Source organism: Martes martes (genome assembly GCF_963455335.1).
Source record: "Martes martes genome assembly, chromosome: 10".
Taxonomy (NCBI): domain Eukaryota; kingdom Metazoa; phylum Chordata; class Mammalia; order Carnivora; family Mustelidae; genus Martes; species Martes martes.
Window position 1 is genome coordinate 77,690,043 of NC_137898.1, and position 13,853 is coordinate 77,703,895.

Consider the following 13,853-nt stretch of genomic DNA (forward strand, 5'->3'; position numbering starts at 1 on the left):
CAAAGATAGGCAAGAGAAAGAAATGGCAACCTGCATGTCCCAGGCAGGGAGAAAGCCAAGTCAAGTTCTTAGGACATAAAAGAAACAGGAAGGCAATAGTTGTCCCTGGGAGAGAAATGATCAATAACCAACAGGTGTGGATTTGGAAAGGAAAGGACAATGTGAAGTTTTATTTTCCTTTCTTAACTGGACACTACAGACAGATGTTCAGGAGACCTGACTCTTGGTAAGAATTCTTACCCTTTTCTGACTTTTGCCAGTTTTCTCAGGATCGCCACTGCAGACTCCACTGTCTATTAGGATTTGGCAAGGTTTTTCATTCATTTTAATTTTAGTTTCCCCTGAGCTTTTTAAGGGAATAACGTAACAGTTTACAAAAAAATCTGTCAGGGTCTTATCAACTCTGGGGGTGGGGGGCGTTATGAGGGGCTCTCTTTTGTAGGTAAATATGGGGCATTTGAGTGGCTATTGAAGAATTTGCACAAAACCTGTGAGGACGGTTTTGTATTTCTCCTTATGTCTTTCTCCTTATGTCTCAGTTGATTACAAATGAGACATCAATTTCTGGGCCAGTGTTTTGATGATGGACTCCAGGGAGCATGTAATGAAGAAGTCCTAAGTATTGTTTCAGATACATTTTGCATCTTTAATTTTTCATTAGACTTTTGCAAAGACACTTTGCATGAAGTTATTTTGGAATCTTAAAGCCTTTTGGAAGCTTTTACATACCAATTAAAATAGGTATCCCATTCTGTTTGCTTGATTTGGAAACCCTTGTTTGTAAGTGTACTTCTTAAATCAATGATCTTGTCTCATTGGAATGTTCCCCATGATGGCCATTGTAATTCTAGGTTGTCTTTAGTTAGATTTTGCCATTTTAGTAGTATTTATAGCTTCTGGGGCTGTAGTTCCAAGACATAAAATAAGTAGATGTCCCAGAAGGTGGTATGCTCAACTCTTTGAAATTTGAGGATCTCTCTCTCTCTCTTTTTTTTTTTTTTTTTCAGCTAAGCCTTTGGGTCTCTTGGAGTCAAACTAATACCCAAGGGGGCTGTGCCACTGGGTTGGGGATTATGTGGTGTTTTACACTGTGCCTTGTTATTCGGACATTTTCTTGAGGTTTATGAATGACCGAGAGTCAATCTAACCTGTTCTGTGACCAACTTATTCTACCAAGAGAGTCTTAGAGTTTAGTAGCAGATGCTTTAGCAACTTTTAAGTGCTCAATCCATGCCCACCAATTTTGTAGGTTTTGGCTTCCAAGATTCCATTAGCAATAGCCTTTATCTACACAAAACAAGTAAAACAAAATTCTATTTTGGACTCAGCCCAGCTTTCAAGTTAGATCCAGTCCAACTCCAACCAGTAACGACCAGCAGTTCCCAATGTAGAATTTGGGGACTGAACCAAGGGCTGGGGAGTCCAGTCCAATGGAGAACTGTGGAAAGCTAATTAGAGTGGGAGCTTGACGCAAAGAGAATGGAGCTCAGAACCAAGGAGAACTTATCCACAGCCCTCAGAAATGGTAAGAAAGAGAATTCAGAGGGTCTGCAGGTATCATGCCTGTTTCTCACTGTTCCTGAAAGCCATCAGGAGTGTTCTTTGGATTCCATCACTGCTACCAATTCTCTTAAAAAATAAAACTCAACTGAGTACACTCTAGAGTCCTACAGGCTTTATTCAATAACTTATGAACCAAGGAGCATCCCACCTAGCAGGTAGATCAGAGCTCCAAAGAGCTGCACAGAATGAAAGACTTTCATAGGCAGAAAGGGATGGGATAAGGAAGTTACTAGTGAAAAATGGATTATTTGTGGCAAGGTCACCTTCCTTTAGGGGATGGCAGAGGTCTAAGAAGCAGATTACCTCATTGGTCATGACCAGGTAACTCCAGATTAAGACTCCACTCCGGGGAGAGGTTGAAATGGTAATTAAGTCAGGTATTAAATCTCAGTTTAGTGTTGTGGGCTTTGCATAAGTGACTCCATTTGGAGTCTATCATTTCTTTGTAAACAGTAGTTATTACAGAAACAGTATGGCCAGCAAAGTAAAAAAAATATTTACTATCTGGTGCTTTACCAAAAAAAGTTTGCCAAACCTCGATCTAAAGTATGGGTTAAAAAAAAACAACAAATAAGATCCCCGTGTGTCAGTTACCAAATTTAGAACTTACACTACATCAAAAATTAATGATCTACTACATATTGGCTAATTGAACATAATAATAATAATAAAATAACTTACAAGGTAGCTGGAAGCAAAAGAGGATATGTAAATAGGTAATCATAAAATAAAAATATATTTTAATGTAATTTATATCATGGCTTTTGATGTGAGAAATCTATCATTTGTAAAGGTATTGCCATTGCCATTGGACTTGGGAAAGAAAGCACACTCCAAACATAACTGAAACTGCAAACTATTTGAATAATAAGTAGATTAACTTTACTTAGCAATTAAAGATTCAATACTGAATTCAAGTCAGATATGTGTATATAAAACAACTGGTGTCTAATTACATGTCATAATCAAAATCCAAACTAAAGTCATATCTGATATATAATGTAAGCATTGTCCATTATTTTTAAAAAGATAAAGGATTATCTAAACTTATATTTTAGATGCTGTATTAACATCCCTGAGTTGTACTGGACAGTGCACGAGTTCAGGAGAGAAATACAAGACACCCGAAAAAATAAAATTACATATTGGAATTATGGGAAACCCACATTTGTTTATTCCTTTGTGCCTCCCAATAAATATTTATTGAGCACTTGTGATATGCAAATGGTCCTACCAAGCTCTATGAAGGATGCAAATATTCCTGTCTTGAAAGAATTTATCATCTTTGGGGAAAATAATACATGTGCACACCAATAATTATAATACAACTTGTAGTCTGGTGAGTTCAGTAGGAATACAGGGCTATAGAGGGAGCATTAGAAAGAGAGTCCAAGAAGAAAGAACATTATGAGTAAAGCTGAAAATAGGAAAATAGAAGTTGTGTTTGGGAAATGTTCAGCATCCTACTGGCCACCATCTAAGGTACAAAAGGAAAGTAGTTTGAAGGAACTTAAGGTAGAAAAATCCACTGGGGGAGCACATGAGGAGCTTAAGGACCTGTCGAGAGTTTGTATTTATCCAACAGGAATATCACTGGAAAAACGCTGAAGACTGCTAGATATGGGAGTGATGAGATTGACCTGATGGTAGTCAAAAGGATAGGCTGGATGTGAGGTGAGCCAGAGACCAGAGAGGACCCAATTTCTAGTCCAGGGTGAGGGATTAAGATCCAACACTAGAACCATGGTGGATGGAATGGGAAAAAAGTCACAGAATGGAGAGGTATTATGAAGGGAAAAGAAATGTAAGATTTGACAGTAAACAAGATGGGACGAAGTGAGGAAGAAAAAAGAATTAAACACTGAAATCGTTTCCTGACCTAAATGACAGGAAACAGCATAGTACTATCAACAGAAATAGAGAGTTCAGGAGAAGGAAGTGTTTTGAGGGAAATAATAAAACCCACTTTAAAAATGCTCAGTGGATTGAACTGTTGCTGGAAGCACATCCAGATGGAATATCTAAATAGGCAATTGGAAATGTGGGAGTTTTCCTCCCAAAGAAAGTGTAGGGCTGAACAATTTGACATGGCAGTCATCCATGGTCCCAAATCATCTTCTAATTACCCATAGAAAGTGGAATATAAGACCCGTATATAGTTATATACTCTCACTTGGAAAGTGAACAGGGAAATAGAAATAAGCATTCAATTATTCAACAAATATTTATTGAGCATCTTTTAGGTACTAATCACTGGGCTGTGCTCTGGTGACTCAGTGATGAGGGAGGGACACCAACTCAGCCCTCAAAGAGGTTGCTGTAGCTCATTTTTAGGAACACTCCCACATCTTCAGGGCTCCTTAATTATTTTGTGGTAGGGGACTGGGTGACACAGTAGGTTAGGTGGCTGACTCTTGGTTTCCACTCAGGTTGTGATCTCAGATTCGTGAGATCGAGCCCCATATGTGGCTCCACACCCAGCATGGAGTCTGCTTGAGGTTCTCTCTCTCCCTCTTCCTCTGCCTCTCCCTTCACAACTTAATAAATAAATCTTCAAAAAAATAATTATTTTGCAGTCAACAGTCTTTTCCCAGTGGCCTTCCTGCTAACTTAATCTGTCTTGTTAAATTATTTAAAGGCTCCTCTAATTCAGTTTATTTTTCTTTCAGGATACATATAGCGGTTTGATGGGTCCTCTGATTATTTGCAGAGAAGGAGTGTTGAATGAAAAGGGAAGAAGAAGTGATGTTGACTATGAATTCGTTCTCTTGTTTTTGGTATTTAATGAGAATGAATCCTGGTATCTGGATGACAATATTAAGAAGTATCTCAATAAAGATCCACGACATTTTAAGCGCACTGATGATTTTGAAGAGAGCAACAGAATGCATGGTATATCAGAGGTTTAAAAAGAAGACCCTTGTTGATATAAGCTTATAGAAATTCCTATAACTGTAGTAGGTCCCCAACCTCCTTCTCTGAACCCTTCCCCATTCCCAGGGGCACCTGGACTAGAGAAAGTCCTCTATACCTTTCCTTCAGAGGGAATGAACTAAGCCATTGATTGGCTGCCAGCAAGGTCCAGTGCAACTTTGGATCAATTATGTAGGGAGCTCTATCTCAGAAGTCTGGGATCCCTAAACTATTAAGATTGTAAAGTAATTCTTAAAAAATGAATTATCACTTATGGGTATATTTCTATAAAAATACATCATAACATCAAGCTAATCAAATTTAAGGACCTGGTTTAACTAACTCGGGGACATGAAATTCCATCACCAAATTTCTCTTTTAATGTGTCTATGCTATTTATTTATTTATTTATTTATTTTTAATATGCTATTTATTTAATTCTATGTACTTTAAGGTAGTTTTTTTTTTAAAGTGAGAGTAATATGTTCTAATTGACACATTTGTACTATCATACCAAGATCTACTTCTGAGCAAAATATACGAAAAGATAGGCCTTTCCCAAGGTCACAAAGCTTATTATTGCTAACACTGATTAGAATACATAGGCTGATTTCTGATTCAGCTACTCCTTCCCCTACAATTTTGCTTTCCTTCCCCAAAGTTTCTGAGTATGCTATTTTTAATAAATGTAACTCATTTAGCTGTGGCACAATGCACAGAATAAAAAGTTAGTAGAAAGCAGGGGGAGAGTCCCTATCATGTCAACCCAGCTGGAGTTTGCTTTGGTCATTGTGAGGGCATGGGCTCAGTCCGTGTGAAGCTTTCCTCCTTTTGGCAATTCAGTCATGCTTAGAAACTTGCCTCAAACTAGTTCTCAGAAAGCAAAGAGTTAAGGAAATAGCTTCTAAGTCATTCAGTTTTGACTTATAGGACCTTGATTCTCTGTGCTTTAGTTCACTCGTCTGTAGAATGGTATAAATAAGGGCTGCTTCAGAAATAAGCCTGTAATCCACTCCATAAAGAGAATGTGCCAAACCAGCAAGCACACGGACAACAACCTGCTACCCAAGACGTAGCTTTTGAAAATAAACTGTGACTTCTCTTTTCCGGCTCTCTTTTGTAAGGATTTCTTCATAACCTGGATTTTGGGTCGAGAATGGTGGGAACATTGGTGTGAGTAAGATGGTTATGTGTTTATTAGGTAGATGAAAATATGGGTAACTTGAAGATCTTGAACCACTTCTAAAACCAGATTAAGTAATGACCACTAATCAAAGACTGTTTTCTTTTCATCTTCTTAGCTATCAATGGAAAGATTTTTGGGAATCTCCATGGCCTTATCATGAATGAAGATACGATGACAAACTGGTATCTGTTGGGAATGGGAAGTGAAGTGGACATACATACCATCCATTATCACGCCGAGAGCTTTCTTTTCAAAGTAAGTATTAGGAATACACTTTGGGGAAGACTTTTTGAACTCAAAGAGTCAATGTATGTTCACTGTGAATAAAGATGACTTGTGAGGTTCATATTAGAAAATGGAAGAGAATAACGTGATTATACCCTCCCCCGGTAGATATTTCTTAATATGTGTATATATTTTGTTGTGCTTGAGAGAAACTTTCCGAGCTTCAGAGGGGAGTTTTCCCATCAGTTGTACGGGGATAATTTTTACCACTCTGGAAGATGCTGTTAATACTACATATAAAAGCCCCTGTAGTAGTCTGTTCCTTATCCTTAACCTCCCTCCCCCCTTTTCTTTTTACTTTTTTTAATTTCCTTTGTTTTCTATGTCATTTGCTAACAGAAAAGCCCTATTCAGTAGATACTTCAAGCTGGCTCCAAAACTTTATCTTGTCTTTTTTTTTTTTCCCCTTGCAACTGAGCTGGGCTGGCCCATGTGTGGTGTGCCTGCCTAGCATCAAGCTGTCCCATCTTGGTGACACTGACTATACAGAATCACCCCAGGAGGGCTGTTTAAGGAAGAGATTGCCAGGCCCCACCCCTGTCCTGAGGAATCAGCATGCCAGGAATAAGATCTAAATCGGCCATCATCCTGGGGTGCTTGGGTGGCTTAGTCAGTTAAGCGTTTGACTTCAGCTCAGGTCATGATATTGGGGTCCTGCTATCAAGCCCTGCTTCTGGCTCTGTGCTCCGTGGGGAGTCTGCTTGTCCCTCCCCTTCTCCCTCTGCACCTCCCACTGCTCATTCTCTCACTCTTGAAAATAAATAAGTCAAATCTTTAAAAATAAATAAATAAATAAATAAATAGGCCACGGTCCCAAGAGCTTAGTGAAGTCTATAGGGAGAAAGAATAGAAAAGAATGATCACATCTGATCTGTGGAAGAACCTGCATTGGTCCTTTTATGGTTAAACCGCAATAAATAGTAACTTTAACAAACGCCTAATTTTTCCCCTCTGTATATTTATTTAACATAGTTAAGACACCAAATATTAGCCTACAATGACTACAATTTACATATTAAAAGGCTTTGCTGCTTTTCAGAACTTGCCTTTTTCAACTCACATCTTTAAAAATATATTAAAAATGTATAAAATTTAATAAAACTATAAAAATCATTCTATATGCCTATACAGTTATTTTGTACACATATAAACTTCAAAAATTTAAGTACAATTGCCATTGAGCAAAAGCCCCTTTATTTAGTGTACAGTTCTATTTGGGGCAGCACATACGATAGCGTAATCAATACTGATTAACATCCCCATTACCCCCTTAAATGTCCTTGTTGCACTTTCTAGAGGAAGGTAATTTCTCATGCTTAACCTTTGGCAACCACTGATCTACTTTCTGTCTCTGTAGTTTTGCCTTTCCTGAAATGTCAAATCAATGGAATCACACCATCTATAGCATTTTGAAACTGGCTTGTTTCACTTAGGAAAGAGGTTTGAACTTCATCCATCTTGTGTGTTATCAGTACTTTGTCCTGTTCGATTGTTGAGCAGTATTCCAATGTGTGAACATATTGCAGTTTGTTAATCCACTTTCCCATTGAGGGGCATTTGGGTTCTTTCTGGGTTTTAGTTATCACAAATAAAGTCATTGTTTCCCCTCCCTTTCCCTATGATCCTCTGTACTATTTCTTATATTCCACATATGAGTGAAACCACAAGATAATTGTCTTTCTCTGATTGACTTATTTCACTTACCATAATACCCTCCAGCTCCAACCAAGTCGATGTTAATGGTAGGTAGTCATCCTTTCTGATGGCTGGGTAATATTATACTGTATATACAAAACACATCTTCTTTAACCATTCATCTGCTGAAAGACATCTCAGCTCCTTCCACAGTTTGGCTCTTGTGGACATTGCTACAATGAACATTGGGGTGCAGCTGCCCCTTCTTTTCACTACATCTGTACCTTTAGGGTAAATACCCAGTAGTGCAATTGCTGGGTCATAGGATGGCTCTATTTTCAACTTCTTGAGGAACCTTCATACTGTTTTCCAGAGTGGCTGTACCAGCTTGCATTCCCACCAACAATGAAAGAGTGTTCCCCTTCCTCCACATCCTTGCCAACATTTGTTTTTCCTGTCTTGTTAATTTTAGCCCTTCTAACTGGTATAAGGTGGTATCTCATTGTGGTTTTGATTTGTATTTCCCTGATGATAAGTAATGTGGAACAATTTTTCTTGTGTCTGTTGCCCATTTGTATTTCTTCTTTGGAGAAGTGTCTGTTCATGTATTCTGCCAATTTTTTGACTGGATTATTTACTTTTGGGTGTTGAGTTTGAGTTCTTTATAGATCTTGGATACCAGCCCTTTGTTTGTTATGTCATTTGCAAATATCTTCTCCCATTCTCTAGGTTGCCTTTTAGTTTTGATGACTGTTTCCTTTGCCTTGCAGGTTTTTATCTTTATGAAGTCCCAATAGTTCATTTTTTGCCTTTGTTTCCCTTGCCTTTAGAGATGTGTCTTGCAAGAAGTTGCTGTGACCAAGGTCGAAGAGGTTACTGCCTATGTTCTCCTCTAGGATTTTGATTGATTCCTGTCTCACATTTAGGTCTTTCACCCATTTTGAGTTTATCTTTGTGTATGGTGTAAAAGAATGGCCCAGTCTCATTCTTCTGCATGTGGCTGTCCAATTTTCCCAGCACCATTTATTGAAGAGACTGTCTTTTTTCCATCAGATATTCTTTCCTACTTTGTCGAAGACTAGTTGACCATAGAGTTGAGAGTCCATTTCTGGAATCCCTATTCTGTTCTATTGATCTATGTGTCTGTTTTTGTGCCAGTACCATGCTGTCTTGATGATCACAGCCTTGTAATATTGCTTGAAGTCAAGCACTGTGTGGGCCCCCAGCTTTGGTTTTCTTTTTCAACATACCCCTGGATATTCAGAGTCTTTTCTGGTTCCATACAAATTTTAGGATTGTTTGTTTCAGCCATGTGAAAAATGTTGATGGTATTTTGATATGATTGCTTTGAATGTGTAGATTGCTCTGGGCAGTATAGATATTTTAACAATGTTTATTCTTCCAATCCATGAGCATGGAATTTTTTTCCATCTCAGCATACAGATCTTGAATACATTTTGTTGGGTTATTACCTAAGTAATAACATGGGTTTTGGTGATAGTATAAGTTGCATTGTCTCTATTTCAATTTCTAATTTTTAATTACCAATATATAGAAGTATAATTGATTTTTGTATAATTGATCATGTATCCTACAACTTTGCTAAATAGTTCTAGTAGCTTTTTTGTAGATTTTGGGGTGATGGTTTCCTACATAGACAATCTTCTTTTCTGTGAATTGGGATGGTTTTATTTCTTTATTCAATCTGTATGCCTTTTATTTCCTGTCTTGCCTTATTGCACTGGCTAGGACCTCTAATGTTGTATCTGAGTGGTGAAAGGGAATATCCTCACCTTAGTCTTGATGGGGGGTGGGGGGAAGTACTCAGTTACTCATCACTGAATATAAAGTTTGCTTTAGGGTTTTTGTAGTTCCTATTAGTAAGTGGAAGGAGTTTTTTTTCTATTCTTAGTTTGCTGATGGTTTTTTATCATAAACAGATGTTAAATTCTATCAAATGTGTTTTCTGCATCTATTGAGATGATCACATTTTTCTTCTTTAGTTTCTGGATGATTTTCTTTAGTATATTTGTCATTGACATAGATTAATTTTCAAATATTGAACCAGTTTTCTATCTCAGGGTCAATCATACTTTGTCACAATGCATTAGCTTTTGTATATATTGTTGGATTCATGCTAGTATTTTTTAAGGATTTCACATTTATGTTCATGAAAAACATTGGTTGTAGCTTTCTCTTCTCATATAGTATTAGGGTAATGTATAGATAAAAAGTATTATGGTGTCAGGGTAATGTTAGCTCATGAGTTGGAAGTGCTCTGTCCTCTTCTATTTTTCCAGTAGGATTTGTTTAGTACTGGCATTATTTCTTCTTTAAATGTTGGTAGAATTTGCCAATGAAGCCATCTGGACCCGGAGTTTTAATTTATTAGAAAGTCTTAACATAATTCCAGTTTCTTTAATAGATAATCTGCATAGTGAACCTAGGTAATTTTCATCTTAAGGAATTTGCCCATACCATCCAAGTTGTAGAATTCACAGACAGTTATTCATAATATTCCTTTATTATCCTTTCCAATGCATGGAAGGTCTTAGTGATGTCCCCTCTTTCATTCCTAATATTTGTAATTTGTGTCTTTTTTTTCTTGGTCGGTTCTTCTACGGGTTTGTATTAGTTATTGTTTTATAACAAATTACCCCAAAACTTAGTGTCCTAAAACAACAGATGCTAACTCACAGTTTTTCTGGGTCAGAAATCTGGGAGTAGTTTAGCTAGTCAGTTCTGACCCAGCATTTCTCATAAGGCTATAATCAAGATGTCAGCTGGAGCACTAGTCGTCAGGTTTGACTGGGACCGGAGGATCCACACCAAAACTCACTCATGGAGCTATTGACTGAAAGCTTCATTTCTTCACCACATGGGTATGCCATGGGAGCGGACTTCCCCCCGGGGTGAGTGATCCAAGAGAAGAGAGCAAGAGAGAGAGTCCAAGTCTTTTATTTTTTTTTTTTTTAAGATTTTATTTATTTGCCAGAGAGAGAGAGAGAGAGAGAGTACACACAAGCAGGCAGAGAGACAGGCAGAGGCAGCCAGAGAAGCAGGCTCCCCGCCAAGCAAGGAGCCCGATGAGGGACTCGATCCCAGGACCCCGGGATCATGACCTGAGCCAAAGGCAGCAGCTTAACCAACTAAGCCACCCAGGCATCCCAATCCAAGTCTTTTAGAAGTAGAATGCCATCACTTCTTCCACATGCTATTGATCTCACAGACCAACTTTCATACAATATAGAAGGGGACTACAAAGGTTATGAATAGCAGGAGGCAGGGATCACTGGGGGGCATCGTGGAGGATGGTATCACATCTTAATGACCTGTTCAAAGAATCAGTTTTTGTTTTCTTTGATTTATCTCTATTATTTTTCTATTCTCCATTTTATTGATTTCTGCTCTTATCTTTATTACCTTCTTTCTGCAGATAGATAAATCTTACCGAGGAGATGTTTATGATCTCTTTCCTGGGACATTCCAAACCATTGAGCTGTTTGCTGATCACCCAGGAACATGGTTGTTGCACTGTCACGTGTCTGACCACATCCATGCTGGCATGGAAACAACCTACACAGTCCTTCGGAACATAGGTACTGCTTTCTGTCAGGGATGATGGGTGATAGCACCGGGTTTCCTGTAGGCCCTGAAAATAGGGGACTTAAGAGCCCCCAAGGGCTCAGAGTCAAGTAACAGAGACAGACATATAAACAGTAACTATTATAGAATATGATACGTGCCAACATAGAATGCAGAGTACAGGCTCTGTGGAGATAATGGAGATAATGGTTAATAATGTAGGGACATAAACAAACATTCTAGAAGCTATAATGCTTCAGATGGATCTTAATGGGTGAGCAGAAGCTTGAAAGGTAGATGGGGTAAGGACAGCACATGTATAGGTATGTAAAACAGTAAGAACTTAAGAAAGCCCTGCAGATACAAACAGGATAAAGTCCTCCTTGGTAAAATGGCATAACCCTTGAAATAACTCATGTCATGAAAAGAATCTATTTTTGTTGTTTATAAAACAATCAATTTTGTCATCTTCATCCAGACAACAGGATCCCTTACTCCACGAAATCTCCATCCGGAGGAGCATCCCACCCAGCCACAGTGCCCCCCAATGGTAATGATACTCTCCCTGAATCCCTCATGCAAATGGTCAGCATTCACTCCCTGGGGAAGGGCAGAGGACTGACACCTCACTTTTCTTTTCACAGAAGAACCTGGCAAGGAGCAGCTCTATTTCTTTGGCAAGAATCTGGGTCCTCGGGGAGCCAAAGCAGCCCTGGTCATCCTCTTCCTCCTTGGACTCCTCCTCCTGATCTCCACAGTGATTCTCTCCCTCAGACTGCGGTCGGCAAGGAAACAGGTCGCATACCGGGAAGTCCAGTCCTGCGCACTCCCCACGGATGCTCTGTGAACCAGCTGGTCGTCCTCAGCAGGGAAACTGGACAAGGCATCGTTCATCAAGACAGGTTTACATTATATCTTGGATCAGGCTTTGATCCTCCTGAACACAATCATAGCAATTTGCTTTTACTTATTTATTTTTTTTACTGGGCTGTGAATAATCCTCAGGTATAAAATACAGGAAGAAGAACAGGTGTGACTGAGAAAACACCGTCTGTTCTCTGAAAGAGTTTGCTGAAGTGGGACAACCCTCTGAAAGATATCTCTATTTTCCTTTTTTTTTTTTAAATTCTTAGATTAGACTGTGCTTCCTCAGCTAACCATCCAAGTTTCTAGATGGACGACTTTGGGAGTTATACTGCTTCGGGCACCTAAGTGGAATGGCACTGATTTTTCAACACTATATTATGTTACCTAAGATGTTTCCCTTAGTCATTTCAGGGAAAATAACTTCTCGAGGAGTTCATGAAAATGTCTAAACCACTATCTGCTGATAGAATTTGACCAAATGAAGCTTTTGGAGGCCTTAGCCAGATCTCCTGGGCTTTTCAACTTTAATATAAATAGCCTGTGCTCTGTTTGCTACAGAAGGCAAAGTTATCAGCATTTAAAAAAAAAAATTGCTGCTGTTTTTATGCAAACCTGCAGAGATACTTTGATGTTTACAACTCACGTCATATTATATGTTTTTACAAAGTTTCCATGGCAACAGGTTTTTTTGCCCTCCAAAAAATCATCCAGAGAATTTGTATTGTATTTTAGAATGTGGAGGGCCGGAAGTTCTACAAGAGAAGGATATGATCTCCCACCGTGAAGCAGCGACTTCCTAAAAGTTTAGTGGGAGCTCCTGCGTGGGAGGGAAGCTTTACAGAAGGCGAATCTGGACTTGAGACTTGAGTCTGATTTTTTATTCACCTAGCGGATCTTTCAAAGTCTGCATCCTCTAGGAAATAAAAACAGTCTCATCATGTGAGCAACACCAGGAGGAAGTCATCAGTGCAGCTGACTAGTGGGGAGAACAACTCTCACAAAATTCTTAATTCCATGCCTCTTAAAGACAGCCCTTTGGGGGAGGAGAAAAAAAAAAAACAGAAAAGAAAAGGCTAGCAAAAAGAGAGTCCCAGTTGTAAGCTTTTAAATCATTAAATTGGTTTTGAAGACATGCATTACAGTTTTCAAGGTTCAAATGCAAAAATAAATTATCAGACAATTAAACTCAACCCATTACAAGGTGATCCACACTCTCTGTATACATGCCTAAACATTAGGTTAAGATTGATAAAAGCAACTTTGCTTATTACTAGACTGAGAAATTGCCCTTAACTCAGGGCCAGATGCCCTGCGATGCCAATGTCAATGCCAGATGAGTGATATCGGTACATCTGCCTTAGCAGATCATTTGGCTGTCCAGATGAACAAGTAGAACCTAAAAAAATACTCTGGTGGAGGGACCTTTCCTACTTTCTCATCTTCATCTTGGTGAGGGAAAATGGGTAATTTGATAGAAGTTATAGTCTTACATGAAACAGGATGCAGATGCTAATAGTTCTGTTCTTAGTTGGCTTGAACGTCATATCCAACAGTGTACCCAAAGGATTCTGAATTCCAGCCTGCTAACCACTGACAATGTGATTTTGTAGTATGTGTTCTATGGTTTTCATACATGTGTAGGCTGTATAATTTCATAGTGATGATTATGTTAAATGCCTTATTTATAACTCACCTAGATAACAAATTATTTAGTTTTTTTTCCTTTTCTCTTAGTCTATTTTTTTTAATGAAAATGAAACCATAATGTAGTTTGATTACACACCATTTCTCTTTTTAATAAAGTTTCACAGATTATGAG

The 13,853-nt window shown here is 38.5% G+C and overlaps 1 protein-coding gene across 1 annotated transcript in view; it reads left to right on the plus strand.

The window, feature by feature from the left end:
* Nucleotides 1–13,853, plus strand: part of HEPHL1 (hephaestin like 1) — a 94,443-nt gene extending 80,590 nt beyond the window's left edge. The window contains exons 16-20 of the mRNA XM_080816833.1: nucleotides 4,233–4,455; nucleotides 5,778–5,917; nucleotides 11,019–11,181; nucleotides 11,646–11,717; nucleotides 11,812–13,853. Coding sequence (XP_080672959.1) covers nucleotides 4,233–4,455; nucleotides 5,778–5,917; nucleotides 11,019–11,181; nucleotides 11,646–11,717; nucleotides 11,812–12,014 — 801 coding nt within the window. The 3' untranslated portion in view covers nucleotides 12,015–13,853. The remainder of the gene's footprint in view (nucleotides 1–4,232; nucleotides 4,456–5,777; nucleotides 5,918–11,018; nucleotides 11,182–11,645; nucleotides 11,718–11,811) is intronic.